This window comes from Melospiza georgiana, chromosome 26 (assembly GCF_028018845.1).
Source record: "Melospiza georgiana isolate bMelGeo1 chromosome 26, bMelGeo1.pri, whole genome shotgun sequence".
NCBI lineage: Eukaryota > Metazoa > Chordata > Aves > Passeriformes > Passerellidae > Melospiza > Melospiza georgiana.
The window spans coordinates 5,097,988-5,125,581 of record NC_080455.1 but is presented as its reverse complement, the minus strand read 5'-3'; the positions used below and the strand labels follow the sequence as shown (position 1 = coordinate 5,125,581).

Here is a 27,594-nt window from a genome sequence, read left to right as displayed (position 1 = left end):
TCACTGGCTGCTCTGGGCAGTTTGGAAGTTCAGATTTAACTCCTTCCTTCCCTGATCTGGTTTGGAACTCTGCTGTTCAGACACTGCAATGGAGAATTGCTCATCACCCCCAGCTGCACTCATTTCAATCCATCCCAGCACTCTGGGGGGCTTTAAACTTCATTTTTTTTGTGCCACAAACACTTGGATTTGGCCTGGAAAACCCTGCTGCCCAGGACAAACACGGGTCAGAACACACTGGTTTTATTGGGTTTATTTTGGGAAGCTTGTCAATATGAACACAGCAAGGCAGCATTGTGCAGCATCAGGACAAACACAGAATCCACACAACCTGGAGGGAGCTGCTGTTGTGGGAAGCTCAAGTGCAGCTTTAGCTCCTTCTCTCACTCACACTCACCCTCATCATCCTCACCCACCCTCACACGCACGCGGTACCGCCGTGGCAGCAGCATTCCCACATCCTCCTGCTGCCCTGGAGAAATCCAGCTGCTCCCCTGAAAAATCCTGATCTGTGGAAGAGCTGGAGGGCACAGCAAATCCTGCACGTGTCCAGCTCTTCCCTGGCTCAGTTCCAATCCTGTGAGTTAACCTGGGTTTCTGTACCTTTGCTGAGATGGGCTCTCCATCGACTTCAGAGGGCTCCAAACTCCTGTCCATTGCCTGATTCTGCAGTACCAAGGTATCTGAGACCCTCCCAACACCACCTGCTCTGTCTCCCACAAGCAGGAGCACGAAGGAAAAGGCTCTCAGCTCATTCCAAGCTAAAACTCAACTTATTTCTCTGTGCCTCAGTGCAGGAAAATTCTCATAGCTTTAAAAATCACCGAAACCACTTTGGTTTAGTGCCTTAGCCAGCAGAGGTAGTGGAGTCACGTTGAAGGGTTGATTATTGTCTTTACAGAAAAAGAAAGGAAGCTCAAGATTATACTGGCTGGGGCTGTGCTGGCTGCAGGCCGTGGTGGCCCTGAGGAGGAGGAAGAGGCACTTCCTCATGGGAAGAGTTGCAAGAGCAGAGGGAGATTGTCCTGGACTTGCAGCGCAGCTTTGTGGAGATGAAATGATTGTACAACCAAACCATGAGAGCTCAGCAGGGCTCAGGACATTGCAGCCTGGCAAATGTGCCCTCAGGCTGCTCCTTGCATGTCTCCTGCCAAGGAGGGAAATGCCCACCAATCCAAATGCCCACCAATCCAAATGCCCACCAATCCAAACAGCGATGAAGATGCAATCAGCTGGGCCACAGTGCTGAGGGTTTGGGGCAGGAAATCCATCCTGAACCCTGCTTAAATCAGGTGCCAGTGAGGGACATCCCTGAGATCCTGGCACAGCCCCAAAGCCAAGCCTGGCTCGGGGTGAGATGGTGCAGGGGCTTCACCCCAATCCCAGCGCTGCTCCAGCTGTGTCCCTGTCCTGTGAGGTGCCTTCAGTTCCATCTGCTCCTGTGGTGTAATCCTGCCCATTTTGTGTCATCCTGCCCATCCTGAGGGATTGTTGTTCCCATGTCACTCCTGGAAGCCTTGGCTCCCTTCCAGCCTCAGCCAGCAGGGATGAGCAGGTCCTTTGACTCCTCCAACCTCGATCTCACAGCACAGGTGTGGCATTCAGGGATTTGGGAGCACAACAACAATAAAACACCTGCCGCAGGCACAGCCCTGGGTTCCTTCCCAATCCTGAACAAGGGTTTGCCCAAACTCAGCTCCCTCCCAGGCAAAAATCCTTCATGGCCCTGGCTGTGACCCTGTTCTCCAGCTGGGCACTGAGGGACTCAGGGGTTTTGTGTGCAAGCTCCAGCCAGGAATCAGCCAGGACTCCCCTGCAGCTGACACACCAAACCCCCCTGGGCCGCCCCATGTCCTTCCCACCCCTCCCCATTCCAGTTTCCAGCATCTGGGCAGCCATGGGGATTTGCTCCTTTGTCCATCCCAGTGTCTGGGGTACCTTAGATGAGCCGGGGCTGCAGCTCGTGGCTGCTGTGGCCCCGAGAGGCGCCGGGCTAGTTGGTGCCATCCCTGGGGGTGGCAGAGGTGCCAGGCTGGGTGGTGCCATCCCTGCTCTCAGCCTGTTCCTCCAGATTGCTTTGCTCCTCGGCAGCAGAGCCCTCTGCATCATCGGACTGGCCCACGCTGCAGCTCCTGCTCCGCAGCCCCTCCTCGTCACAGAAATTAACCTCTTCCGTGCTGGTCTCACTGCCCTGCTTGGTCAGGTGTGTCCGTGGCTCCCCGCCGTCCTCCAGCTCTGAATCAGAGTCCACGGAGCGGTCACCGGACTCTGTGGGACACAGGAGCTCTGTGCCACCCTCCAGCCCAGCACGGTGGCATCAGCAGGGGTCCCTGGGGTGGCAGGGGGTGGGTCTGTGTGCCCCCCCCGTGCCTCCCAAGGGACCTGTGTGCCCCCAGGGGCTCTCACTGACCTGCAAGGGAGTCGGCGCTGAAAGCCAAATCCCCTTTGTCCGAAGGCCGCTCCAGGTAGGGGCTGGTGGCAAGAGGAGCCACGGGCTGGGAGCCTGCAGGGGCCTGGGGGGGAACAGGGACGGTGGTGAGGGCAGGGAGGAGATTTCTCACTCCCTGGGAGCTGGGTCAGTGAAGGTTCATCTTGGAACATCCAGGGAAGAAGACGAAGAAGGAGGCGAAGCAGGAGGAGAAGAAGAGAAGAGAGAGAAGAAGGAGAAGGAGGAGAAGAAGAAAAAGAAGAAAAGAGGAGAAGGAGAAGGTGAAGAAGAAGAGAAGAGAGAGGAGAAAGGAGGGGAAGGGAAGGGAAGGGAAGGGAAGGGAAGGGAAGGGAAGGGAAGGGAAGGGAAGGGAAGGGAAGGGAAGGGAAGGGAAGGGAGGGGAAGGGAAGGGAAGGGAAGGGAAGGGAAGGGAAGGGAAGGGAAGGGAAGGGAAGGGAAGGGAAGGGAAGGGAAGGGAAGGGAAGGGAAGGGAAGAGAAGAGAAGAGAAGAGAAGAGAAGAGAAGAGAAGAGAAGAGAAGAGAAGAGAAGAGAAGAGAAGAGAAGAGAAAGAGAAGAGAGATGGTGATGAGGGCATGGAGGAGATTTCTCACTCCCTGGGAGCTGACTCAGTGAAGGTTCATGGAGCATCCCCCGAGCATTCCCCCTCCCTGGGGGTTCCTACCTGCTCAGCACCACTGGCCACCTCCTCTGTGGCACCTGAGCCATGTCTGCTGGGTGCCAAGTCCTTGTGCTCGAAGATGGTGGGGTAGAAGATGATGAGTGCCTCAATGATCCGAGCTTGGTGGGGATAATCCACCAGTGAGGACAGGGAAATGGTGGCATCCGTGGGCCTGGGGCGCATCAGCGTCGGCCCAAAGACGATGCCCAGGTTGCCTGAGGTCATCTTGTTGTCCTGTTCCACTTCCATGATCCTGGGTGGGAGGAATAGCTTGTGAGAGCAAGGAGGGAGAGGCGAGGATGGGCAGGGCTAGGGGAGACACCAGGGAGCTGCAGCCATCCCTGCACCTTCCTCCTGGCTCCAGAGGCTGCCCACCCCTCCCCGCCCCAGGGGACAAAGGGAAGGTGCCCAGCAGCCACCCAGGCTCTGGCCATGCCCCTCTCACCTCCTCAGGTGCTGCAGGAGGAACTGGAGCGTGGCCATGTTCTCACGGGGCAGCTCCTGGAGCAGCTCCCTGAGCTTCAGCACCAGGCCCAGCACCACCGGGTCGGTGTCGGCTCCTCTGTCCACCAGCTCGGGGCCGCCCTTCCCAGCACGGCCCTTGGCCTCGGTGCCCTGCAGGCTCTCCTTGGCCAGCCCCATCAGCTCGTTGTACAGCCTGAAGGGCATCAGGGGCTCTGGCAGCTGCAGGGGAGGCGAGAGAGAAATGGGAGAGGAGAGAAAAAGAGGAGAGAAAAGGAGAAGGAGGAGAAGAAGGAGAAGAAGGAGAAGGACAAGAGGAGGAGAAGAAGGAGGAGAAGGACAAGAGAAGGAGGAGGAGGAGGAGGAGAAGAAGGAGGAGAAGAAGGAGGAGAAGGACAAGAGAAGGAGGAGGAGGAAGAGAAGGAGAAGAAGAAGAAGAAGAAGAAGAAGAGAAGAAGGAGAAGAACGAGGAGAGAGAAGAGAAAGGAAAGGAAAGGAAAGGAAAGGAAAGGAAAGGAAAGGAAAGGAAAGGAAAGGAAAGGAAAGGAAAGGAAAGGAAAGGAAAGGAAAGGAAAGGAAAGGAAAGGAAAGGAAAGGAAAGGAAAGGAAAGGAAAGGAAAGGAAAGGAAAGGAAAGGATGAGATTATCCTGGTCCTGGGAGCAGTTCCCACCTCCATAACATCTGGACCTGTGCCAGGCTCTGAGCTGGCACCACCTGGGGCATTTCTACAGTGAGGAAACATCCCTGGAAGTGCTCAAGGCTGGCTCGAAGAGAGCCCAGAGCACTTTTAACATCCATCTCAGAATTCCACGAGTCTGTGACCTGCAGTGCTGCAAACCTCTGCCCAGAGGTGACATTTATTTATTTATCCATCTCCTGGAGCGTGTCAGTGGACCCTCGTGAGCCCTGGCCAAGGATCACTTGTGAAGCTCAAGCCAAAAGCAGTGCTGGATCCACCCCTGCTGGGTTGAGGCGCAGGAATTCCCTTTTTTCCCTGGAAAACCCCTGGCTGGGATGGGGCCAGCTGGAAGTTCCCCAGCTGGCAGGAAGAGGACGGGGATGGTTGTTCAGGGTGGGGGAAGCAGAACGTGAAGGGCACAGGATGTGCAGGGCACAGCCTGCAGCAGAGGTGGAGCTGCAGCCGCAGGGGAAACTCTGCTTTGAGGTTGGTGTGAAGCAGAAAAGCAGAAGGAGCTGGTGTTGACTGCTGGGTGTTCCACACCGCTGGGGATGTTTTCAGAGCAGCCTCAACGGATGTTTTGGGGACAGGCTGCCTCCATCCACCCCTTTATAGAAGGACTTTAACCCATTTCTCTGCAGCAAGGGCTCAGCACTGATTTCCCCCCTCTCTTTCCACTCTGCTTCCATGGAAGCCACTCAGAGTCCTTGACTTCTGACGTGCAGGAGCCCAAGGGCAAGTGAGGTAACACAGAGCTGCCCTTGGGGAGGGGAGGTTACAGGAAAAGGCAGCACAAAGGGTTAACCCAGGGCTGCTTGCAAGAGAGAAGCAGCTTCCTGCCTTGTGGTGGTGGCTGCTGGAGGATGTGGGTGACAGACGCTGTATGCAACGACAGTTTGGGTACAGAGTGGGGGGTGCTGGGGCTGAGCACGCGCACTGGGGTGGCCCGAGGGGCAGAGACCACACTGAGCCCACCTTGGGGTGATCCCAGGGGCAGAAACCCTGCTAAACCCACCCCAGGGTGATCCCAGGGGCAGAGACCCCACTAAATCCACCCCAGGGTGATCCAAGGGGCACAGAGCCCACTGAGCTCACTCCAAGGTGACCCAAAGGGCAGAGACCTCACTGAGCCCACCTTGGGGTGATCCCAGGAGCAGAGACCCCACTGAGCTCACCCCAAGGTGACCCAAGGGGCAGAAACCCCACTAAGTCCACCCCAGGGTGATCCAAGGGGCAGAGACCCCACTGAGCTCACCTTGGGGTGATCCCAGGGGCAGAGACCCTGCTAAACCCACCCTGGGGTCACTCAAGGGGCAGAGACCCCACTGAGCTCACTCCAAGGTGACCCAAAGGGCAGAAACCCCACTAATCCCACCCAGGAGTGACCCCAGGGACAGAGACCCTGCTGAGCCTATTCAAGGTGAGCTCAGAGACCCCACTGAGCCCATCCCAGGGTGGAGACCCCACTGAGCTCTCTCCAAGGTGATCCAAGGGGCAGAGACCCCACTGAGCCCACCTTGGGCTGATCCCAGGGGCAGAGACCCTGCTAAACCCACCCCAGGGTGACCTCAGAAGCAGAGACTCTGCTAAGCTCACTCCAAGGTGGCCCAAAGGGCAGAAACCCCACTGAGCTCACCCCAGGGTGGAGACCCCACTGAGCTCACTCCAAGGTGATCCAAGGGGCAGAGACCCCACTGAACCCACCTTGGGCTGATCCCAGGGGCAGAGACCCTGCTAAACCCACCCCAGGGTCACTCAAGGGGCAGAGACCCCACTAAACCCACCCCAGGGTGACCTCAGAAGCAGAGACCCCACTGAGCTCACTCCAAGGTGACCCAAAGGGCAGAGACCCCACTGAGCCCACCCCAGGGTCAGAGCCCACCCCATGGGGACATGACTCAGCCCCTGCAGGGTGACCTTTGCTGGCCCCTTCCCTTTTTGGGCGGCCACTTCCCCACTTGGAGGGGGTGGAGGTTCCTCGCTCGGCGCTCCTCTGGGCGCGTCGCTGTTCTGCGGCCGTGACCGCAGTGACGCCGCGTGGGACGAGCTGGGGGAGGATCACTGGGGCCCCATCTCCAAGGCCAACCCACTCCCCATCCCTCCCAACCCGCCCCGAGCCCAGCTGGTGCAGAATTCCTCCTGCCAGGTTCGTTCCTCTGGCCAGCTGCCCTCCCTCAGCACCTCACCTGTCTCAGGTAGAGCTTCAGGACGTTGCTGATGTCGTGAGGGGAGGCCTGGGACAGCTCCACCAGCTCCTTCCCGTTCTCAAAGGCCTGGCAAAGCTTCTCCACACGTGTCTTGACACCGTTAACTCGGTAGATGCCCTGAGAAGGAGAGTAAAGTGGAGCTGAAGTGAGGGGATGGGTTCCTCTGCATGTTTGCATGGGACAGTGAGATGTGTGTGCTCCCACCCTCTCCTTTTGGAGTGGGAAATCCCTTTGGGAAGTCATTTTGGGATATCTCCTTCCAGCTCACTCATTCCTGCCTCAGAGGAAAGCAGGAGAGGTGATTTCCCAAAAGCAGAGCTTGGGGGATCTGGGCCAAGCTCATCCCTGGCTCCCTGCCCTGGGGAAATCCGAAATTTTCAGCCTGTTGGTTTTCCAGAGGATCCTTCCAAGGGCCTGTGGCTCAGCCAGCTGAGGAGGAGAGGGGAGTTTTTCACCTTTGTTTTCAGGGCTCTCTTCTCAATCTCTGAGACGCATTTCTTGACGATGAAGGGGATCCCATCCGAGCTGCCCTGAGACGCCTTCGTGAAGTCCTGCCCGAAGAGCTGCAGCTTCCCTTGGAGCTTCTTGTGCCCACACTGGATGGCCAAGGTCTCCAGGCACTTCTTGTGGCAGGCCAGGCAGCACTGGAAGAGAAAAGGGAACACGTGGAGGTTGGGGGCAGCCACAGAGACGCCAAGCACTGCTCAGAGCATGGTGAGGGACAGGAAAAATAAAAAAAAATACCCTGGGGATGCTGCAGCACTAAAGGAAAGCACCGTTTTCCACCTGGAACCCTCCCCAAAGGAGAAATGTCCTCCTGACCATGGTCAGAGCTGGGTTCCAGCCCCAGCTGTCCCAACCCACCTCCTCACACTCGGCTCCCTGGAAGTACACGTAGCTGTTGCACTCCCGACACTTGGAGGGGGCTCGGAGCTTCCTCAGCCGATGGGTCTGGGCAGCCTTGGACAAACCAACGTTCCTGAAGGGTCCTGTGGGAGCTGCCAGCTCTGGGGTGATCCCATTGATGCCTAGGGAAAAGGAAATATAGGACAGGCACAGCTTGAGCAGGGCTGTCACTGTCACCGCTCTGAGCGGGGCTCGTCCCTCAGGGCTGCTGGGGACACTGTCACAGACATCTTTTCATTAAAAATCCTTTCTCAGGGTTTTTCCTCCTGAGGAGCTGAGAGTCCTCAGGAACAACATGTAAACAATGGTTATCTGCTGCTGTGGAATGCAACAGGTGCATCTGGGATTGGTGTTTGGAATTAATGGCCAATCAGCAGAGCTGGCTCAGACAGAGAGTCTGAGGCAGCTGCCTTTGTCATCATTCTTTTCTATTCTATTCTTAGCTTAGTCAGCCTTCTGAGATGAAACCCCTTCTTCTATTCTTTTAGTGTAGTTTTAATGTAATATATATCATAAAATAATAAATCAAGCCTTCTGAAATATAAAGTCAGATCCTCATCTCTTCCCTCAACCTGAGACCCCTGTGACCACCATCACAGCAATCCCCAGGAATTGCTGTGTTTGCCTGCAGAACTTCTGAATTTGGGAAAAGCAGCCCTGTTGTGGTGGGCAGCACTGTCACCTCCCAGAAAAGGTGTCCCAGGTGTCACCTACTCTGCTCAAAGGGGGTGCTGGTCCCGTCCTTCTCCTCCAGCTCCTCGCTGGAGGACGCGGTGCCGTTGGAGGAGAGCCTCTGGAGCTTGTGGCTGAATTCACCTGCCCAAGGAGAACCCACAGAGCAGTGAACCCCCTGAAAAGCTGCTTTTCTCCTGAGAGCTCACCCCATCCCAGCAAATCCCACCCTCTCCCACTGGAGATTGGGGTCAGCAGTGTTCTCACAGGGCAGGTAAAACAGGGGATGCTCCTGCCTAACTGGGAAGCTCTGGGTTCGGACTGGTTGTGCTGGGAGGGGCTCCTGGGCTGTTCCCATATCTACCTGCATTGGAATCCAGGCTGCTGTCAGCCTCAGCCACAGAGGATGGCCAGGATTTATGCACCTGGTGTCCCCTCCCACCTGCAGAGAGAACACACAGTGCCTTGGGATTGCTGCGAGGGAACGGCTGGAGAAAAGCCTGGGTGCTGGGGGAAACTGGGGGAAGCTGCTGGTGGGGTTTGGTGCTTCCAGGGACACCCAGCAAGGAAAGGGGAGATGGGAAGATGATGGGAAGATGGGCAGTGGTTTCTTAGGGAGCAAAATGCCACAGATCTGATTTAGTGTCCTTCAAGAGGAGGCTCCCCAGCCCGTCCTGCTGCTGACAGCAAAGCCTCACATCAAACCTTGGGGTTTCCACTCTGCTCCTGCCTGGGGGGGACATGGGAGAGCTCTGGGATTCCGGACTCACCTCTTCTCTCAGCTGCTCCAGCCCCACTTGGCGACTCCTTGGCTGCTGCTGCTCCCTCTGAGCCTGCCCCAGCCCCCTCTGCACTCGTGGAGAACTCACTGGCACTGAAGCTGCCCTTCTGTGGCTGAGTAAAGGGAGACCTGCAGGGGAAAAGGGAGCGTGGATGGGAAGGAAGGACACTTGGAGACTTCATCCCTGGCTGCCATCCACCAGTCTAGGGAATCACAGTCTCTTAAATACTCAACAGCCTGTCTAATCTGGGCTAAATTGAAGGATAAGAAGGTAATTCCCAGCTGAGTTAAAGGGAGACCTGGAGGGGAAAAGGGAATGTGGATGGGAAGGAAGGACACTTGGAGACTTCATCCGTGGCTGCCATCCACCAGTGTAGGGAATCACAGTCTCTTAAATCACAGCCTCATCTAGGCTGAATTGAAGGACAAGAAGGCAATTCTTGCCATGAGCCTAGCTGAGTAAAGAGAGACCTGGAGGGGAAAAGGGAATGTGGATGGCAAGGAAGGACACTTGGAGACTTTATCAATAGGTACCATCCACCAGTCTATAGAATCACAGTCTCTTAAATACTCAACAGGCTGAACTGACGGATAAGAGAGCAATTTGAACTGGTCAGCACAGCTGAGTTAAATAGAGACCTGGAGGGGAAAAGGGAATGTGAATGGGAGGAAAGGACACTTGGAGACTCTATCCATGGCTGCCATCCACATTCTCTTAAATCACAGCCCCATCTGGACTGAACTGAAGGATAAGAGAGCAACTCGAACTGGTCCAGCCCTGGCAGGAGCCGCCTTCAGGAATGCCGAAAGCATCCTGCCTCCTGCAGGACAGTGTGGGTGGCAGGGGATAACGAGGGCAAGGCAGGGCAGAACTGAACGAGGCAGGAACGAGGCCTGTCCTCCCTCACCCACCAGGCGTTGTGGGACACGTAGGGCTCGAAGTCGTACTGCACGTCGGGCTCGTCGCCGCGCTGCAGCTGCCGCACGTGGGACGCGTACTGCTGGCCCGGGTCGTAGAGCTTGCTGCTCTCACACAGCGTCTGGAAATTCACCGGCAGCGCCGCCGTCTGCATGTGCATCAGCTGGTAGAAGGAGATGGTGGCCTAAAAGCGACGTGGAGAGGGATGGATGCGGGCTCGGTGGGCTGGCAGGTGGGGAATTGGGAGCACAAAGCGGCGCTGCTCTGAGTTATGAGGGAGAGGGGAGCTCTGCATCCATCCAAATGCCCTCTGGAATAGGGGCAGCTCTGCTGGGAGGCAGCTCTGAGCTCTCCAGAGCACCTCCCACCTCTCACAGACGTGTTTCCATGAAAAATCCTTTCCTTGAGATTTTTCCTCCTGAGAAGCTGAGAGGCCTCAGGAACAAAATGCAAACAATGGTTATCTGCTGCTGTGGAATGCAACAGGTGCATCTGTGATTGTGGTTGTTTCTAATTAATGGCCAATCACAGTCAGCTGTCTCAGACTCTCTGTCCGAGACACAAACCTTTGTTATTCATTCCATTTTTCCTATTCTTAGCCAGCCTTCTGATGAAATCCTTTCTTCTATTCTTTTAGTATAGTTTTAATATAATATATATCATAAAATCAAGCCTTCTGAAACAGAGAATCAGATCCTCATCTCTTCCCTCATCCTCGGACCCCTGTGAACACAGTCACATCCCACCCTGGGGACACCCCACTCACCGATTTGATGACCTGGTCAGTCTGTTTGATCACTTCGTGGATCTGGCGCAGCGAGTTCACCTTGGTGTCCTCCAGCTCCTGCTTCTGCGTGTTTGCATCGGCCACGCAGGTGCGGTACGTGGCCATGGCCTCTTCTGCCTGGGAGTTGGGAGAGCAAGGCATGGGAACAGCTCACAGGTGAGGAGAATAAGAAGAGCCCCTTGGACCCTGTCCATCCAGGCATTCCTGAGGATCACTTCACCCCACGAAGTGGCTCAGGGGACAGCAGGAGCAAGGAGCCCCCTCCAGGGCTGTCACCTGTCACAGACATCCTTTATGAAAAATCCTTTCCTTAGGATTTTTTCTCCTGAGAAGCTGAGAAGCCTCAGGAACAAAATGTAAACAATGATTATCTGCTACTCTGGAGTGCAACAGGTGCATCTGTGATTGGCCTGTGTTGGTTGTTTTTAATTAATGGCCAATCACAGAGAGCTGGCTCAGACAGAGAGTCCAAGACACAAGCCTTTGTTATCATTCTTTATTATTCTATTCTTAGCCAGCCTTCTGATGAAGTCTTTTCTTCTATTCTTTTAGTATAGTTTTAACATAATATATATAATAAAACAATAAATCAAGCCTTCTGAAACACAGAGTCAGATCCTCATCTCTTCCCTCATCCTAAGCCCCCTGTGAGCACCGTCACAGCCACCCTCCTCCTACCTTGTTCTTGGCTTCCTCCTCCAGCCGCCTCTTCTTGTCCAGGGTTTTGGTGGTGGTGCTGCTGGTCGTGTTTTGCTGCTCCTCCTCCGCTTTCACCGCCATGTACTTGGCCTTGTCGTGCTCCTCGCTGCGCTGCATGTATGTCTGCTTGGCCTTGCGCAGGTTCCCCTCGGCCTCTTGCTGCCAGGGAGAGGATGGAGCACAGAGAGGGGGTCACCAGCTCCTACCAGGCTCCCCCAGCACAGCCAGGGGGTCACCAGCTCCTACCAGGCTCCCCCAGCACAGCCAGGGGGTCACCAGCTGCTACCAGGCTCCCCCAGCACAGCCAGGGGGTCACCAGCTCCTACCAGGCTCCCCCAGCACAGCCAGGGGGTCACCAGCTCCTACCAGGCTCCCCCAGCACAGCCAGGGGGTCACCAGCTCCTACCAGGCTCCCCCAGCACAGCCAGAGGGTCACCAGCTCCTACCAGGCTCCCCCAGCACAGCAGAGGCCACCCAACACTGCTGGAGAGGGTCAGGGTGCACAGTGCCCTCAGAGGAGGTTGTTCCTTGTCAGGAGCCAGGACATCCCTCTGTCTGTCCTGAGCAGCCAAGACCCTGCCAGGGGGCTCAGAGACCCTGGCACAGAGCCCAGAACACCTGTGGGTTTGATTGTCACCAACCTTGTATGAAGATCAGCAAGCCACAACAGTTTAGGTAGAATAACAGTGAAGTTATCACAGGGTGGAGAAGGAGATTTTGGGGTTTTTGGTATGGGGGTTCAGGGGGCAAGATGGAGGGAACTGGCTGTGCCCAGCCTTTCTCCTTCTTCTTCTTCTTGGCCTCCATCTTCTGCTGTGATGTTTTTAGATTGGTTTAGAGTAGAAGCTCACTGTCTAACACAGGTGATGGGTATTGGAAAGTAATTGCAAATATTGTATAAGTAGTTTTTAGTATGAAGACATAACACTGCCCTGGGGGCAGGCAGAGTGCCTGGAATTGTCCTGCTAGACAGATCTCGGCAGGGTAGGAGGAAGAATTTTATAGATAAGATACAATAAACAACCTTAAGACCAAGAAATGAAGAGCCCTGACTCCTTCTTCAAGCGCCGGGCTGCTCAAAGAGACTTTCAAACTTTTCTCAGGGTCACTCTGACCAGCTGGAGACCCCAACAGCTCCTCAGAGCCATGAGTTGCTCCAGGCTGGCATTGGGAACACAAACCCAGTCACTCACCAGTTTCCTCTGAGCCCGGTGCCACTGCTCCTTGATCTCCTTCCTGCGTTTCTCATGTTCCAGGCGTCTCACCATCAGTGGCTGCGTGGGGAGGGAGGGAGGAACAGCCCCATGATGGCCTGAGCTGAGCACTCCTGCTCTGCCCTCACCAAGATTTTGGGTGGAGAAGCGTCACTGTCACTCCCAGGACAGCTCACAGGCACTGCTTTGTGCCAGGGGTGAAAAATCTACAGTTCTGGATGCAGGATCCCTCTGGACTGAGCTGAGGAAGCAACACCAGGACCTCCAGCCCCAGGAAGGGCCTCCTGTCCCCTCACCTGAAGGAAGGTTTGCTGCTGCAGGGTGGTGGCTGCCTGCACCATGGAGGCCCCGTGCTCCATGTCCTGCTCCAGGGCCAGCAGGTAGATGGACAGGAAAGGCATGCTGGTCTGGGGAGAAGGAAAACACATTTCCCTGAGCCCCAGAACCCGGACTGAGCACAAGGAGATGCATCCTTCAGGGAGGAAAAGCTAGAGGCAAGGTGAGGCTGGTGACTGCTGGCAAAAGCCCCATCCTGAATTTCTCCAGGCAGGGCTCCATGTCCTCCTGAGCTGGGGCACATGGAATGGGCTCTCCAGGGCTGCTGGCTCCCAATCCTGCCTGGCACTGGGGGCTTCAGGGACTTGGGGACTCACCTCCTGGCTGATGGTTTGCTTGCAGCTGTTTGCCATCTTCTGGAGCCCTCTGGCAAACTCTAGCTCTGGAAGGAAAAGGTTGAAAGTGAAAAGACAAAGGAGACACTGGGATTTCCCTGGTGGAACCCGATCTCCTTTTGAAAAATCAATCAGGAACTTGAGGAGTGAGGTTCCCACTGTCCTGGCAGCATCACCCTCCTCCAGGAGGGACCTCAACCTCAACCTCAGCCTGTCCCATGGCTCAGACCTGCTCCAGAAGGGACCCACCTGCTGTCCCCACACTCACCCAGTGCGTTCCTTTTCTCCATGTATCCCATCAGGTCCTTCATGTACTTGGAGATGGTTTTGGCGTACTGGAGGGCAGCGTCCACGCCCCCCTCGCAGCGCTGCAGCATCACATCCACCTCCTCAGCAGCAGGGCGGGCTGTGGAGGGACAAACAGACAAACACCCCATGAGCTCCCATTGCAAACACCCCCAGCCCTGTGCCAGCCCTGTGCCAGCAGCTCTGCTGCCTTTCCCCAGCTGAGCAGTGAACCAGGGCAGCAGCGATGATGAGGAAGGTGCTGCTTCCTGCCCAGACCCCCAAACCCTGCACCCAGCCCCATGTTGCTTACCTGTGGCACAGCTGTCCGTGCCTGAGGGCACTCCATCTCCTCTGGGCCCAGGAATGCCCCCATAGAGGCTCTCCATGGTCTTTGGGAAGTGGGAGAGAAGAGGGATTGGTCAGCCAAGAGGATGGGGAGCAGCTGGAGGGGCTGCCCAGGTGGGTGGGAGCCTGAGCTGCTGGAGCCTTTTTGCCACTGCTGGGAGTCAGCTGTGCCCAGGGGCTAATGAGACTGTCACCCTGCTCTGGGCTCACAGCAGAGCTGAGGGGAGCAGCCAGAGCCCTGCGTGAGCCCCACATGGCATCCAGGACTCCGGGCATCCCTCACCTGGTTCTGGTCGCTGGGTGGAATGGAGAGGATGGTGCTGCTGTCCACCTCCCCCATGAGGAACTCAGACACCCTGTGGGGAGAGGAGCACGGCTGGACTCAGCACAGGGACACGGGCTGGCTGCCCAGACTCCTTTACAAACTGCCAAACACCCCCTGGAGCTGCCCAAACTCCCTTTCCCAAACATCTTTACAAACTCCCAAACATCCCTTGGTTGCTCCAGAGGATGGTTGCCCAAACTCCCTTTCCCAAACTCCCAAACTCCCAAATATCCCTTGGCTTCTCCATGGAATGGCTGCCCAAATTCCCAAACTCCCAAACTTCCAAATACCCCCTGGCTGCTCCAAGGCATGGCTGCCCAAACTTCCAAACTCCCAAACACCCCCTGGAGCTGCCCAAACTCCCTTTCCCAAACATCTTTACAAACTCCCAAACATCCCTTGGTTGCTCCAAAGGATGGCTGCCCAAACTCCCTTTCCCAAACTCCCAAATATCCCTTGGCTGCTCCATGGAATGGCTGCCCAAATTCCCAAACTCCCTTTCCCAAACATCCCTTGACTGCTCCAGGGGATGGTTACCCAAACTCCCTTTCCCAAACTCCTTTACAAACTCCCAAACATCCCCTGGCTGCTCCAGGGCATGGCTGCCCAAACTCCCTTTCCCAAACTCCCAAACCCCCCCTGGCTGCTCCCTGCCCAGCTCCCTCACGTGCTGCTGAAGGACACAGCGATGGTCTCCACAGCCTTCTCGAACTCCCTCTTGTCTGCCTCATTGTTGGATTCATAGTGGAAACCTGGAGGTGAGGAAATGTGACAGCCCTGTTGCCACAAGCGCCCGTCCCTGTCTCAGCAGAAAGACAAACTGCCAGCTCATGCTGGTACCAGGGAGGGTTTGGGGGCTGGGGTGAATCAAGGGAGCAGAGGGAAGGATCATCCCCATGGGCAATGGATTTTTCCTTTTTCCAGCACAGCAGTTTCCCCCTCCTTCTCCTCAGGACTGATATCCCTGACAGCATCCCTTGGCTCGTGTTTCTGTTTATTCCTGTTACTCAGGGCTGCTGGAAAAGTGCTGCTGGACCTGTTCCACTGCCTGCCCTGCCTCATGGCCCCTCCAGACCCCTCTCCAAGCAGGATGAGCTCCTCCAGGAGGGCTCTTGCCCGCAGACAAATGAGGAACCACCACCAGCAGCAGCAGGAACTGGGGCTGACAGCGCTTGGCAGGCTCCCATACCACGGGACAGCAGCAACCAGAGCTGCTGGGCAGGCCTGGCACAGCTCTTGGGGTGGGCAGGGGTCTGCTCCAAGGCCATTCCCTCCCATTCCTATGTGGAACCAGCCCTGCTGCCATCCTGTCCCCTGTGGTTGCTGTTGGGTGACTCGGAAGGTTGTGCCTCAGTTTCCCCAGGTGGGGATCTGTAGCCACGATATTTTCTGAAAAATCCTTTCCTTCAGTCCCCTGTGGCTGCCGCTGGGTGACTCAGAAGGTTGTGCTGTGCCTGTGGTGGGTGACAGCAGCAGGAGGAGGTGCCCAGCTGGGATGTGACCTCCCAGACCCCGCTCCACAAACACGAGAGGCTGCCAGGAGCAGGATCTGATGATTTCAGTGTTTTTCCTGCGGCTGTGCTGCCTGGAAAGCCCCGGGCAGGATCTGGCATTTCTGACACGACATCATCCTTAAAGCTGAACCGCACCAAGAGGCAGACGACGCTTCTTCCCTCTCCACCAGCCCATGGGGCACCTCCACACCCCATAACCCCTTCATGGGCTCCCCAATTCCCTCTGTGGGGCAGCGGGGGGGTGGCTCAGAGCTCCCAGCACCGCTGTCTCACCCTTGACTTTGGAGATGAGGGTCCCAGCGGCCGTCAGGGTCTCCAGGGTGTTGAGCAGAGGGTATTTATTGATGACCTGGCGCAGGATGCGGAGGGTTTCACCCAGGCACTCGTGGGCCAGCGGCCTCTGGGGCTCCTTGGGGTCTGCAAGAGAGGGGGGCTGAGGTGCTGTGTCCTTGTGCCACGTCCCTGCCCTGTGTCCCTGCCCCCTGGTGTCGCAGACATCTTTTATGAAAATCCTCTCCTTAGGATTTTTTCCTCCTGAGAAGCTGGGAGGCCTCAGGAGCAAAATGTAAACATTGATTATCTGCTGCTGTGGAGTGCAACAGGTGCATCTGTGATTGGTCTCGTGTGGTTGTTTCTAATTAATGGCCAATCACAGTCAGCTGTCTCAGACTCTCTGTCCAAGCCACAGACCTTTGTTATCATTCTTTCTTTTTCTATTCTTAGCTAGCCTCCTGATGAAACCTTTTCTTCTATTCTTTTAGTACAGTTTTAATGTAATATATATCATAAAATAATAAATCAAGCCTTCTGAAACGTGGAGTCAGATCCTCATCTCTTCCCTCATCCTCAGACCCCTGTGAACACTGTCACACCCTTGGCATTGCTCTGCATCCCTGTGTCCCTCCCCTGTTTACCTCCCAGCAGGGACCTGCCATCTCCCAGACTATTCAGGCCTCAGGGCTTCCCAGGACTGGCACAGCCACATCCTGCTTGTCCAGCACCTCCCCACATCCTGACCCTGTGTCTCCTGCCCAGCCTGGCACTGGCCAGGGGGGCACTCTGACCTTTGAAGCATTTTTTTCCCCTCCACAGTAACTTTTTGAAGCATTTTTTTCCCCTCCATAGCAACTTTTCCCCTCGAAAGCAGCTTGGGAATTTCCTCCATTTCCTTCCCTCCCTCCTGCCGGATGGACGCTCCCAGGGACAGGATCGGCCTGGTCCAGCCAGGCTTGTTGCACCCCACAGGTTCCCCCCATTCTGTGGGCTCCAGGGGTCTGGCCAGCACCCCCCAGTGCAGGTCTAGGGCTGGTTGGGAAGTTTTGGGATGGGGGATCAGCACCCACTGCCCATCCAGGCACAGACCCCTCCCCAGCTCAGGGTTGGGAAGGGATTTTTGCAAAACCAGCGCTGACAATGCGGTGTCCAACACCCGCAGACCACGGGATTAATACACTCCCTGTGTCCCCTCGGGCAAGGAGAGCCTGCAGCCCACCCAGCCCCTCCTGCTGGCCGCCCTGGTGGGCTGGGGGGCCGTGCCCAGCACCCCGTGGGGCCCTGGCAGGCGGCTGGCACGGCTGCGCTGTAAACAGGAAAACGGGCGGGTGAAAATAGCCCGGGCAGGAAGCGGCGTTATCCCGGCTCTGAGCTGCTCACCCACCACTCACCCACCACTCACCCACCACCGCTGCGCGCTCCCCTGGCCTTCCCGGGGCCTTCTGGCACAGCAGAGACCCCCTACCCACGGGGGGTGTGTGCCAGGGTGGGCACTCACTGAGGGTGGGCACTCACCCCAAGGGTGGGCACTCATGATGGATGGGCACTCACCGAGGGTGGGCACTCATTGATGGATGGGCACTCACCCCAAGGGTGGGCACTCACTGAGGGTGGGCACTCACCAAGGGTGGGCACTCACCAAGGGTGGGCACTCACCCCAAGGGTGGGCACTCACCAAGGGTGGGCACTCACCCCAAGGGTGGGCACTCACCGAGGGTGGGCACTCACCCCAAGGGTGGGCACTCATTGATGGATGGGCACTCACAAGGGATGGGCACTCACTGAGGGATGGGCACTCACTCACCAAAGGTGGACACTCACCCCAAGGGATGGGCACTCATTGATGGATGGGCACTAACCCCAAGGGATGGGCACTCACCCCAAGGGATGGGCACTCACCGAGGGTGGGCACTCATTGATGGATGGGCACTCACCCCAAGGATGGGCACTCATGAGGGATGAGCACTCACTGAGGGTGGGCACTCACCCCAAGGATGGGCACTCACTCACCCCAAGGATGGGCACTCATGAGGGATGGGCACTCACTGAGGGTGGGCACTCACCCCAAGGGATGGGCACTCATTGATGGATGGGCACTCACAAGGGATGGGCACTCACTGAGGGATGGGCGCTCGCTCACCAAGGGTGGGCACTCACTCATCCCAAGGGACGGGCACTCACTCCCTGAGGATGGGCACTCCCTGAGGGCACTCACTCCCTGAGGATGGGCACTCCCTGAGGGCACTCACCATCTCGCAGCACCACGTCCCGCAGCTTCTCCAGGGCCTCGGCGAAGCGCGCCACGTCCGCCAGCAGCTGCGAGATGTCCTCGGGGTCGATGAAGGGACCGTCCCCGCCCTCCATGGGGCTGTAGCACAGCGGGGTCTTGTGGCCCTTGGGCAGGGGGAAGCCGGCGGCGCTGGCATGGCGGCTCAGGCTGGTGGGGCGCTTCAGGGTGCCCACGGCGCCAGGGCTGCTGCTGAGCTTGGCACTGCCCGCGGGCAGCTCCGCCACGCTGCAGCCCGGGGCGTCCAGGCAATCCTTGCGGGAGAGCTCCTGGGGAGCAGGGAGAGCGTGAGGGTGCAGCAGGGTGGAACCCCACACCACCATCCTGGAGAACAAGCTGTTTCCTTGGGGGACTGGGGTTGTGCCTCAGTTTCCCCAGGTAGGGATCTGTAGCCGTGATATTTTCTGAAAAATCCTTTCCTTAGGATTTTTTTTTTTCTCCTGAGAAGCTGTGAGGCCTCAGGAACAAAATGTAAACATTGATTATCTGCTGCTGTGGAATGCAACAGGTGGGTCTGTGATTGGTCTCATGTGGTTGTTTGCAATTAATGGCCAATCTCTGTCCGAGCCACAAACCTTTGTTATCATTCCATTTTTTTCTATTCTTAGCTAGCCTTCTGATGAAATCCTTCCTTCTATTCTTTTAGTATAGTTTTAATATAATATATATCATAAAATAATAAATCAAGCCTTCTGAAACATGGAGTCACATCCTCGTCTCTTCCTCATCCTCAGAGCCCTGTGGACACGGACACAGGGATCCCCTTGGGCACTGTCATGGCACAGGGGGCAGGGTCTGGGCACTCCCCTGGCTGCCCCATCAGTCCCTGCCAGCTCCTCTGGGGCCGTGTTTGTCATGAAATGCACACAGTGACAGCGTTGGTGACACTGCTTGTCTGCCCCAGCACCCACCGTGATGGGGCTGCCCATCCCAGGGGGTTGGGAACCCCAAAAAAGCAAAATGGCAGCAGGATCCGGCCCACATATCTCTTCCTCTTTTTCAGCTGGGTGAGGAGGCAGAGACAGAGACACCTCCCAAACTACTGTTTCCGCTTTACAGGTGTTTTATAGATGGAGGAAGCTCCAAATTTCTAGGGGTAAAATTGCATTTCTAGGGGTAAAATGGCAGCAGGATCCGGCCCACACAGCTCTTCCTCTTTTTCAGCTGTTCCCATACTGGGTAAGGAGACAGAGACAGCGACACCTCCTAAACTATTGTTTAGGCTTTGCAGGTGTTTTACAGATGGAAAAAGCCCCAAATTTCTAGGGGTAAAATTGCATTTCTAGGGGTAAAATCGCACTGAGGAAGGTCTGGTACCCCTCCCTCAGCGTTCAGAGCTGTCATGGCTTGGGAGCCCCACATCCACTGAGAATCCCTGGGCACCGGGAGGGGACCCTGCAGCCCCTCAGCATCTCCCACCGGTGACCCCCAGCACCCGGTCAGACACGGACGTGCCGAGCCCGAGCATCCCCGGCCGGGCGCTGCCGGAAGCGGTTTTGCACCGGGGGAGCCCACACGGGAGCACCGAGAACACGAGGGCGAACGGGGGAGCCCATCCCCACCACAGGGGCTGCAATGAAGCACAGAGACCCCCGCCCCAAAACTCCTTTGGGGGGCCACCCCAGCCCTGTCCCGGGGTTCGAGCAGCGCCGGTGCCTCCCGTCCCTCCCTCCCTCCGGTGCCCCGGTGTACCGTCAGCCTCACGCTGGGCGTGCGGGGCAGCGAGTCCAGGGATCGCTGGCGGTGGTGGGCTCTGCCCGCCGCTGCCGAGGGGCTGTAGCTTTTCCTGCCCGCAGCCCGACCGAGCATCCCGCTGGCTGCCACCCATGGGATGGGGACGGGGATGGGTGTCCCGTGCTGGGGAGCCGCCCAGGGGCTCCGGGGATGGGGATGGGGATGGGGACGGGTGTCCTGTGCTAAGGAGCCGCCCAGGGGCTCCGGGGATGGGGATGGGGATGGGGATGGGTGTCCCGTGCTAGGGAGCCGCCCAGGGGCTCCGGGGATGGGGACGGGGATGGGGATGGGTGTCCCCTGCTAGGGAGCCGCCCAGGGGCTCCGGGCCGCGGTCCGCACGGTGCCAGCCCGGTGTGGCCGCACGCACCGGGAGCGGGGCGCAGGCGCGGGGAGCACCGGGGAGCCCCCGGCGGGCAGCGTTTCCTCCTGGCCCCGCCGGTACCGGGGGGGTTCTCGCACAAAGCGATCAATAAATATCTGGCAGAGCCAAAGCGCCGGGGATGGCCGAGCCTGCGGTGGCCCCGCTGCCATGCCGGGGTCACCAGGCAGGTCTGTGAGTCTGTCTGTCCTTCCCAAAGGCTCGGAGGGAGCCCCCCCATTTCCTCCCTGTCCCTTCCTGCCCTCCCGCCTCCCTCGGCGGCTGCTCCGTCCCCTTCCTCAGGGGCAAAATTCTCCCCCACCGGGGTTTTTCTCATTTCCTCCTCTTCATAAACCTCCTGGAAGCATCCAGGGCTCCACTGCCAAGCTCTGGCTCTACCCCTGGGTGCCCCAAAGCCCCCCACCCTGCCAGGGGGTGACACTCACCGGCAGTGTCTGTGGGACGGGGCTTCCAGCCCGGCTCTTCTTGGAGATGGAAGGGGTTTTTATCAGCTCTCGCTTTTTCCTGGAGAACATCGTTCCCGAGGGGCCGAGGCGCTGCCCGGAGCCCCTCGCTCGGCCCGTTCGTGCCGGTTCCTCACGGTCACATTCGCGGGGAGCAGGGGCAGGAGGGCGCGTGTGACGCCGCCTCGTTTCCTCATCGGCTTCGCAGCCCGACCTGAAACAGGAAAAAGCCGAACGCGCACCCAGGAGCGAGGCCGGGCCCGGGGGCACCCTGGCTGCCCTGCGGGGTCACGGGGGGCAGCGGGAGCCCCGCACTCGTGGGGGTTTGAGGGGGTTTGGGTGCTGCAGTTCGGGGATTACAGACTTGGGGGGAGGGGGGGGTGAGCCCCATTCTGTGGAACCAGTGAGGAACTCCCACCCTCAGCCTGTTTGGGGATGTCCATCCGCCCAGGGATGACAAACTCCATTCCTCTTAAAGCCCCAGGTGCGGGGCTGAGTGGGATGGGGGGCTCTGGGCTCCCATTTGTGGGATACTACCGGCTCTGCCCTTCCGTGAGCTCGGTGTGGGTGCCGGGACCGGCCCTATGGGGTCACAGCTCCTGTCCTCCTGTCCTCCTGTCCTCTGAGCACCCACATCCCACCCGTGACTTTCCCACTCGGGACGGCTGCCAGCCCCTGCGGGCAGTCGGGGGTTTCGCTGTCCCCTTCCCCGCTCTCCTTCATGCCGGGACCTCCCTACCGGGCCGAACCGGGCCGGACCGGGCCGGGCTGTCCCGCGTGGGGACACGGGCACGGCGGAGGGTGGGCCAAGGGGAGCGGGACGCGGTCGGGGATGGGTGGAGGTGCGGGGACGATGGAAAGGGCACGCGTGGCCTGAGTGTGTGCGTGACCGTGGGTGCGCGCAGGAAGGTGCGTGTCAATGTGTGAGTGAGCGAGTGAATGTGTGAGTGGGTGTGCGTGGGTCGGGGGGTGCGTGTGGGGTGTGTGTTGGTGTGTGTTGGTGTGTGTGGGGGTGTTTGGGGGGTGTTTGGGGTGTGTGTGTTGTGTGTGCGCGCACAACGCGTGCCCGTGGGCCAGGGTGCCCACTCCCGTGCATAGGGATGCCCACGCGTGTGTCCGTCTGTCTCTGTGTGTGCGTCCGTCTGTCTCTGTGTGTGTGTCCGTCTCTCTCTGTGTGTGTGTCCGTCTGTGTCTGTGTGTGTGTCCGTCTGTCTCTGTGTGTTTGTACCCTGTGCCCGTGTCCCAGCAGGGACACCTCCAGTTCCAGCCCCGGGTCCCCCCGGCTCCCGGTGCCTCCCGGTGCTCCCCGAGTGACACTATCGGGGTTCGTGACCCTCCCCTCGATCCGTTTTGGATCCTGCCCTTATTTGGACATTTCTCCCTCCAATCAACGCCGGGGGGGGGCCGGGCCCGACCCCGCCCCCGCCCCGCCCGAGCCCGCTCCGGTACCGGCCCCGTTGCCCGCTCCCCTCTCCGGTACCGGCTCCGTTCCCCGCCATGAGCAGCTCGCAGTTCAACAAGGGCCCGTCCTACGGGCTCTCCGCCGAAGTCAGGAACCGGGTGAGCCGCGGTGGGGGCCGGGCGGTGCCGGGACCACCGGGCTCGGGTGAAGCGGGGGCCGGGGGATACCGGGACCACCGAGCATCCCGGTGCTGCTGGGGCGTCCCGGGTGCATCCCGGGCTCTGGAGAGGCGGCGGTTTATCCGGTATGCCCCGGGACTGCAGAGCCGGCCGGCAGCGGAGAAGTTGGGGGATTTCGGGAAGATGGAAATCCGGGGCTGCCCGGGAGGATGCGGAACTGAAGGACTCAGAGGTCTCTGAGGGTTGGGGACACCGAAGCTGAGCTCTCGGTCTCGGGGTGCCCTGAACCTGCCTAGAGGGTCCCAGGGCGTGTTTGGGGACCGCGGTTGGGTCCCTCCCGTGCGGTGGCTCCGCTGTCCCGGGCAAACCGCGGGGATCCCATCCCGTCACTCCCGGGCTGGGGGCATCTCCTCGGTCCTCCGCGGCTCCGGACCAGCTCCACAAAGCTCCTCCACTTTCTGCTTCACTTCCCCGCAGCTCCACATCGCTGCACGGGATGCTCCGACCCTCAGCATCCCCGCGGTTTTCTCCGGGGATGCGGTTTTGGTGCCGGTGGCTTCCCCGGGAGGGGAAGGAGGGATGGGAGCCTCCGGGTGCGCTGTTTGCACCCCTCGGCGGGCAGAAATCGAGCCGCGGTCACCCCAGGGCTGGTGGCCGGTGGTTTGAGTGTGTTCTGCTCCAGGGCAGGCAGGAGAAGGGACAAGCGGTGGCGGGATGGGATGTGGTGGCTCCTTACGGGAATTCGGGATTTGCATTTCGTAACGGGAGCAGGGCTGGGATGAGCCCCGGCCTGCCCGGGGCTGGGCTGCCCCAGCTGAGAGGGTGACACGCACCGGGGCCTCGGTGCTTCGTGTTGATTCAGCAAGACGTGAGCCAGTCCGACTGCCGCGGTGTGTGTGATGGAGGTGACATCACCCACTGGGAACCAGTCGGACCAGGGACATGCTCCCAGCCTGTGGGAGCCCTGCTCCACTGTGGACTCCCCGTGCCCTGGGAAATCCTCAGGCTGGCCGTGGGGAGGGAAGAGGAACTGGCTCCAGCTGCTCACACTCCAGACAATCCGCGGGTGGAACTCTAGAGTCCCCCAGGCAGGACACATGTGGTGTCATGAGGGTGATCTGCATGGCTCCAGCTTCCATTTGGAGCTGGAGTGTCCCAGCTGTGCCCATCCCAGTGTCCCCCTGTGTCCAGGATCCCCAGGAACTCATGGCACATAACAGGACCACGATGGGTGGGAGGTTGGTGGATGCTCTGGGGCCACCCCCAGGTGCCAGCTGAGCACCAGAGGGGCTGTGCTGGGGCAGGACAGCACTCTGGCTTTCCAGGCCCTTCCCTCCCTAGGCCAGGAGAACTTTCCCTTCCCTTGTGGGTCAGAGGCTGTGATGACAGAGATGCTGCTGGCCCTGGCAGCTGGTCTGCATTTGGGAGGAGACGTCCACATTCCTGGCATAGCCGCGGTGAGGGAGGAATCTGTGCTGGAGGCTGGGCCTCGCCAGAAGGGAAAGGGAGAGCATCTCGTGGCCAGAACCCCTGGGGCTCACAGCTGAGCTCCCACCAGACCCTGGGGCTCACAGCTGAGCTCCCACCACATCCTGGAGCTCACAACTGAGCTCCCACCACACCTTGGGGCTCACAGCTGAGCTCCCACCACACCTTGGGGCTCACAGCTGAGCTCCCACCAGACCCTGGGGCTCACAGCTGAGCTCCCACCACACCTTGGGGCTCACAGCTGAGCTCCCACCACACCTTGGGGCTCACAGCTGAGCTCCCACCACACCCTGGGGCTCACAGCTGAGCTCCCACCACACCCCTGGAGCTCACAGCTGAGCTCCCATGGGCTCCAGCAAACAGCAGAGACAAATCCAGGGGTTCACTCCCCCCTAACCCCATGGGCAGCCCCTTCTCATGCTGTTGGAATGGTTCACAAGCTGCTGTGTGTGCTGGCAGCATCACCCTCATGCTCCTGTCCCTGCTGCCATACCAGGGAGGGGGGGAATGTCCCCATGAGGGGTTTGGGGTGCACATGGGGCCCTGCCTGAGCTGTCCCCTCACTGTCCCCCAGCTTGCCCAGAAGTATGATCCACAGAAGGAGGCTGAGCTGCGGACGTGGATCGAGAGCGTGACAGGAAAACAGATTGGACCTGACTTCCAGAAGGGGCTCAAGGACGGGGTGATCCTCTGCGAGTGAGTCCTGGGGGGTCCCTGAGCACGGCCCCCAGCCCCTGCTGCTCCAGCTGGGAGGAGATGGGGGTACCAAGGAGCCTCACCAGCCCTTGTGGTGGGAAGGGCGGGCTGGATGTGTGCCAGAGCCACCCCCAGGGCTTCTGTGTCTGGGGAGAGCCCTGAGGACAAACAGGGATCTGGAGGGGGAAATTTGCCCCACATGAAGGAGGCCTGGGCAGGACCTTCCCAAAAGGAGCCTTTGCCCTGCAGCTCCTTGAGGTTTTTCCTGCCACAGCCTCATTCATGTCCCCCTGCCTCCCTCCAGGCTCATGAACAAGCTGCAGCCCAACTCGGTGAGGAAGATCAACCGCTCGGCTCAGAACTGGCACCAGGTAGGTGCAGCTCTGCTGCCACCTCTCTGCTGTTCCTCTGCCATGGCCCTCCAGGGCTCACCCCTCTGCCTCTCCCCAGCTCGAGAACTTCTCCAACTTCATCAAGGCCATGGCCAGCTATGGCATGAACCCCGTGGACCTCTTTGAAGCCAACGACCTTTTTGAGAGCGGGAACCTGACGCAGGTGCAGGTGTCGCTGCTGGCGCTGGCGGGAATGGTGAGCACAGAGGGAGGATGAGCACTTTGGGACCCCGAGTTTGGGGTGATGCCTGTGGGATCCCACAGCTCCCCCTGCCTGGAGAGTGGGTGGGGGGGGGTTTGGGACCCTTCCTCACAGCCACTCCTGGCAGGCCAAGACGAAGGGGCTGCAGAGCGGGGTGGACATCGGCGTGAAGTACTCGGAGAAGCAGCAGAGGAATTTTGATGAGGCCAAGATGAAGGCTGGGCAGTGTGTGATCGGGCTGCAGGTGAGCTGCCATGGCTGGGATCTGGGCAAAGGGTGGCCAGGGTTCTGAATTCTGTCAGATTCTCAGCATTGTCACAGCTCCAGGCATTGCTGGAGCGACCTAAGGCATGAGGGGCCTCAAGTGTTCCTGGGATCTGGGACCATCTTGGCTCTGTGTCCAGCGTGAGATGGGTTAGGGAGCATGAGATGGGTTAGGGAGCACTGGCTGTGTTCCCCAGGCTGGGGATGGGGACAGGGGGAGAGGGGACATATATGGGGCACCATGGATGGGGGAACATGAGATGGGTTAGGGAGCATGAGATGGGTTAGGGAGCACTGGCTGTGCTCCCCAGGCTGGGGATGGGGACAGGGGGAGAGGGGACATATATGGGGCACCATGGATGGGGGAACATGAGATGGGTTAGGGAGCATGAGATGGGTTAGGGAGCACTGGCTGTGCTCCCCAGGCTGGGGATGGGGACAGGGGGAGAAGGGGCACATGTGGGGCACCATGGAGCATGAGATGGGTTAGGGAGCACTGGCTGTGCTCCCCAGGCTGGGGATGGGGACAAGGGGAGAAGGGGCACATGTGGGGCACCATGGATGGGGGAACATGAGATGGGTTAGGGAGCACTGGTTGTGCTCCCCAGGCTGGGAGGGATAGGGACAGGGGGAGAAGGGACACGTGTGGGGCAGCACACGTTCCTCACCAGCCCCCCTTTTCAGATGGGCACAAACAAGTGTGCCAGCCAGTCTGGCATGACTGCCTATGGCACCCGGAGGCACCTCTACGACCCCAAAAATCAGATCCTGCCACCCATGGACCACTCCACCATCAGCCTCCAGATGGGCACCAACAAGTGTGCCAGCCAGGTGAGCCCCCCACACCGGGCTGGGGAGGGATGGGTGGCCACAGCTGAGCCCTGCTCCATCCTGTCCTTCCTTCCAGGTGGGCATGACAGCTCCGGGCACCAGGAGACACATCTACGATTCCAAGCTGGGCACAGAGAAGTGTGACAACTCCTCCATGTCGCTGCAGATGGGCTCCAACCAGGGTGCCAACCAGAGCGGGCAGGTCTTTGGGCTCGGCCGCCAGATCTACGACCCCAAGTACTGCCCCCAGGGCAGCCAGGGCGAGGTGGCCAACGCGGCCGGGGAGCAGAGCGGGGACCCGCCCGGGTACCGCTACTACCGGGAGGAGGAGGAGAGATACTGAGCGGGATGGCTCCGCCCCAGCCGCACCATCTCACCAACAGCCACATTCCAGCCTCCACTTTCATCATTCCCTCTTTTCAAACTCTTTTTTTTTTTTTTTTTTTTTTAAACTTTGGAAATGGATCTATTTTTCTGAGCGAGGAAATAAAGGACCCTGTTTGTAGAGAGGTGCCCAGGCGATTCCCCCCAGGAGCTGCAAGCAGGATGGTGGCAGATGTTCCAGCAGCTGGGGGAGGACAGTGTCACCTCTCACACACCCCTGGGATGGCCCTGGATCCCTCAGCAAGGAGCAGGAGAGGCTGTCCCTGGTGCTGCTGCTCGTCCTGTGCTGCAGGAGCCTCCTCAGCCCTGTGGAGGAGAGGGACTGGGGGCACGGGGGAAGCACATCTGGGAGAGACCTCGGGATTGTGAGTGTTTGTGGGTGGATGTGTGTGTGCGCGCAGTTTTGTGCTCTCTAAATGCTGGAAATGCCCTTTTTGCAGAACTCGTAGAGACCAAGTTTTCCAGGCCACGGTGATGGCTGCAGGGCTGGGCCGGGAGCTGGCACAGCTGGCACACCCAGCACTGCAGCAACCTGATATCCCAGGCTGGAGCCAAGGCTGACTCCAACGCCTGCATCCCGCACCGGGGCGGTGCCCTGCCCATCCACATCTCCCCTCCCGTGTGGTTTTAAAGTGGACGCTCTCAGACTGAAACCATTTATTTGAAAAAAAAAAACAACAAAAAAAAAAAAAAGAAAAGACAAACCTTTCAACACAAACGGGAGCTGGTCTGAGCTGCAGGCGCCTCCTCCAGCCCCAGGCAGGTCTCTCTGTGCCTGGGGGGCTGCAGACCTGGCTGAAATCCCCGATGCTGGGTGGGGGGAGAGGGAGCTGGGAAGGGGCTGCGGGGTTAAGAGATGTGCAGCTGATTAATGAGTGATTAACAATGCTAACGGGGTGGGACTGGATGTGCCTGTCTGGGAAGGCATCCCCCTTTTTTGGGTGAAATGTTGTGTTTTGAAGAGCCGTGCTGCCCCGTGGGGCTCCCAAGGGTGGGGTGGGGTGGGGTGGGATGGGGTGGGATGGGGTGGGATCCATGGGATGGGGTGGGGCAGGATGGGAT

The 27,594-nt window shown here is 58.7% G+C and overlaps 2 protein-coding genes across 2 annotated transcripts; one reads left to right on the top strand and one right to left on the bottom strand.

The window, feature by feature from the left end:
• Nucleotides 1-1,886: 1,886 nt before the first annotated feature.
• Nucleotides 1,887-19,947, bottom strand: ARHGAP45 (Rho GTPase activating protein 45). Its single transcript, XM_058040719.1, has 23 exons — nt 19,831-19,947; nt 18,101-18,407; nt 15,852-15,995; nt 14,732-14,816; nt 14,023-14,095; nt 13,705-13,783; nt 13,375-13,512; nt 13,089-13,153; nt 12,732-12,842; nt 12,415-12,495; nt 11,201-11,380; nt 10,502-10,639; nt 9,729-9,919; nt 8,806-8,945; nt 8,400-8,477; nt 8,078-8,179; nt 7,322-7,485; nt 6,913-7,101; nt 6,437-6,574; nt 3,554-3,792; nt 3,112-3,361; nt 2,411-2,513; nt 1,887-2,268 (listed from the first exon to the last, which is right to left on the bottom strand). Exons 1-23 carry the CDS (start codon nt 19,945-19,947, stop codon nt 1,994-1,996), a joined length of 3,387 nt encoding a protein of 1,128 aa, XP_057896702.1. The 3' UTR covers nt 1,887-1,993.
• A 2,217-nt stretch (nt 19,948-22,164) lies between these two features.
• Nucleotides 22,165-27,250, top strand: CNN2 (calponin 2). Its single transcript, XM_058040898.1, has 7 exons — nt 22,165-22,254; nt 24,338-24,459; nt 24,764-24,830; nt 24,910-25,047; nt 25,181-25,297; nt 26,002-26,148; nt 26,225-27,250. The coding sequence occupies exons 1-7, from the start codon at nt 22,192-22,194 to the stop codon at nt 26,489-26,491; spliced, it is 921 nt and encodes a 306-aa protein (XP_057896881.1). The 5' UTR covers nt 22,165-22,191; the 3' UTR covers nt 26,492-27,250.
• The last annotated feature ends 344 nt before the right edge of the window (nt 27,251-27,594 follow it).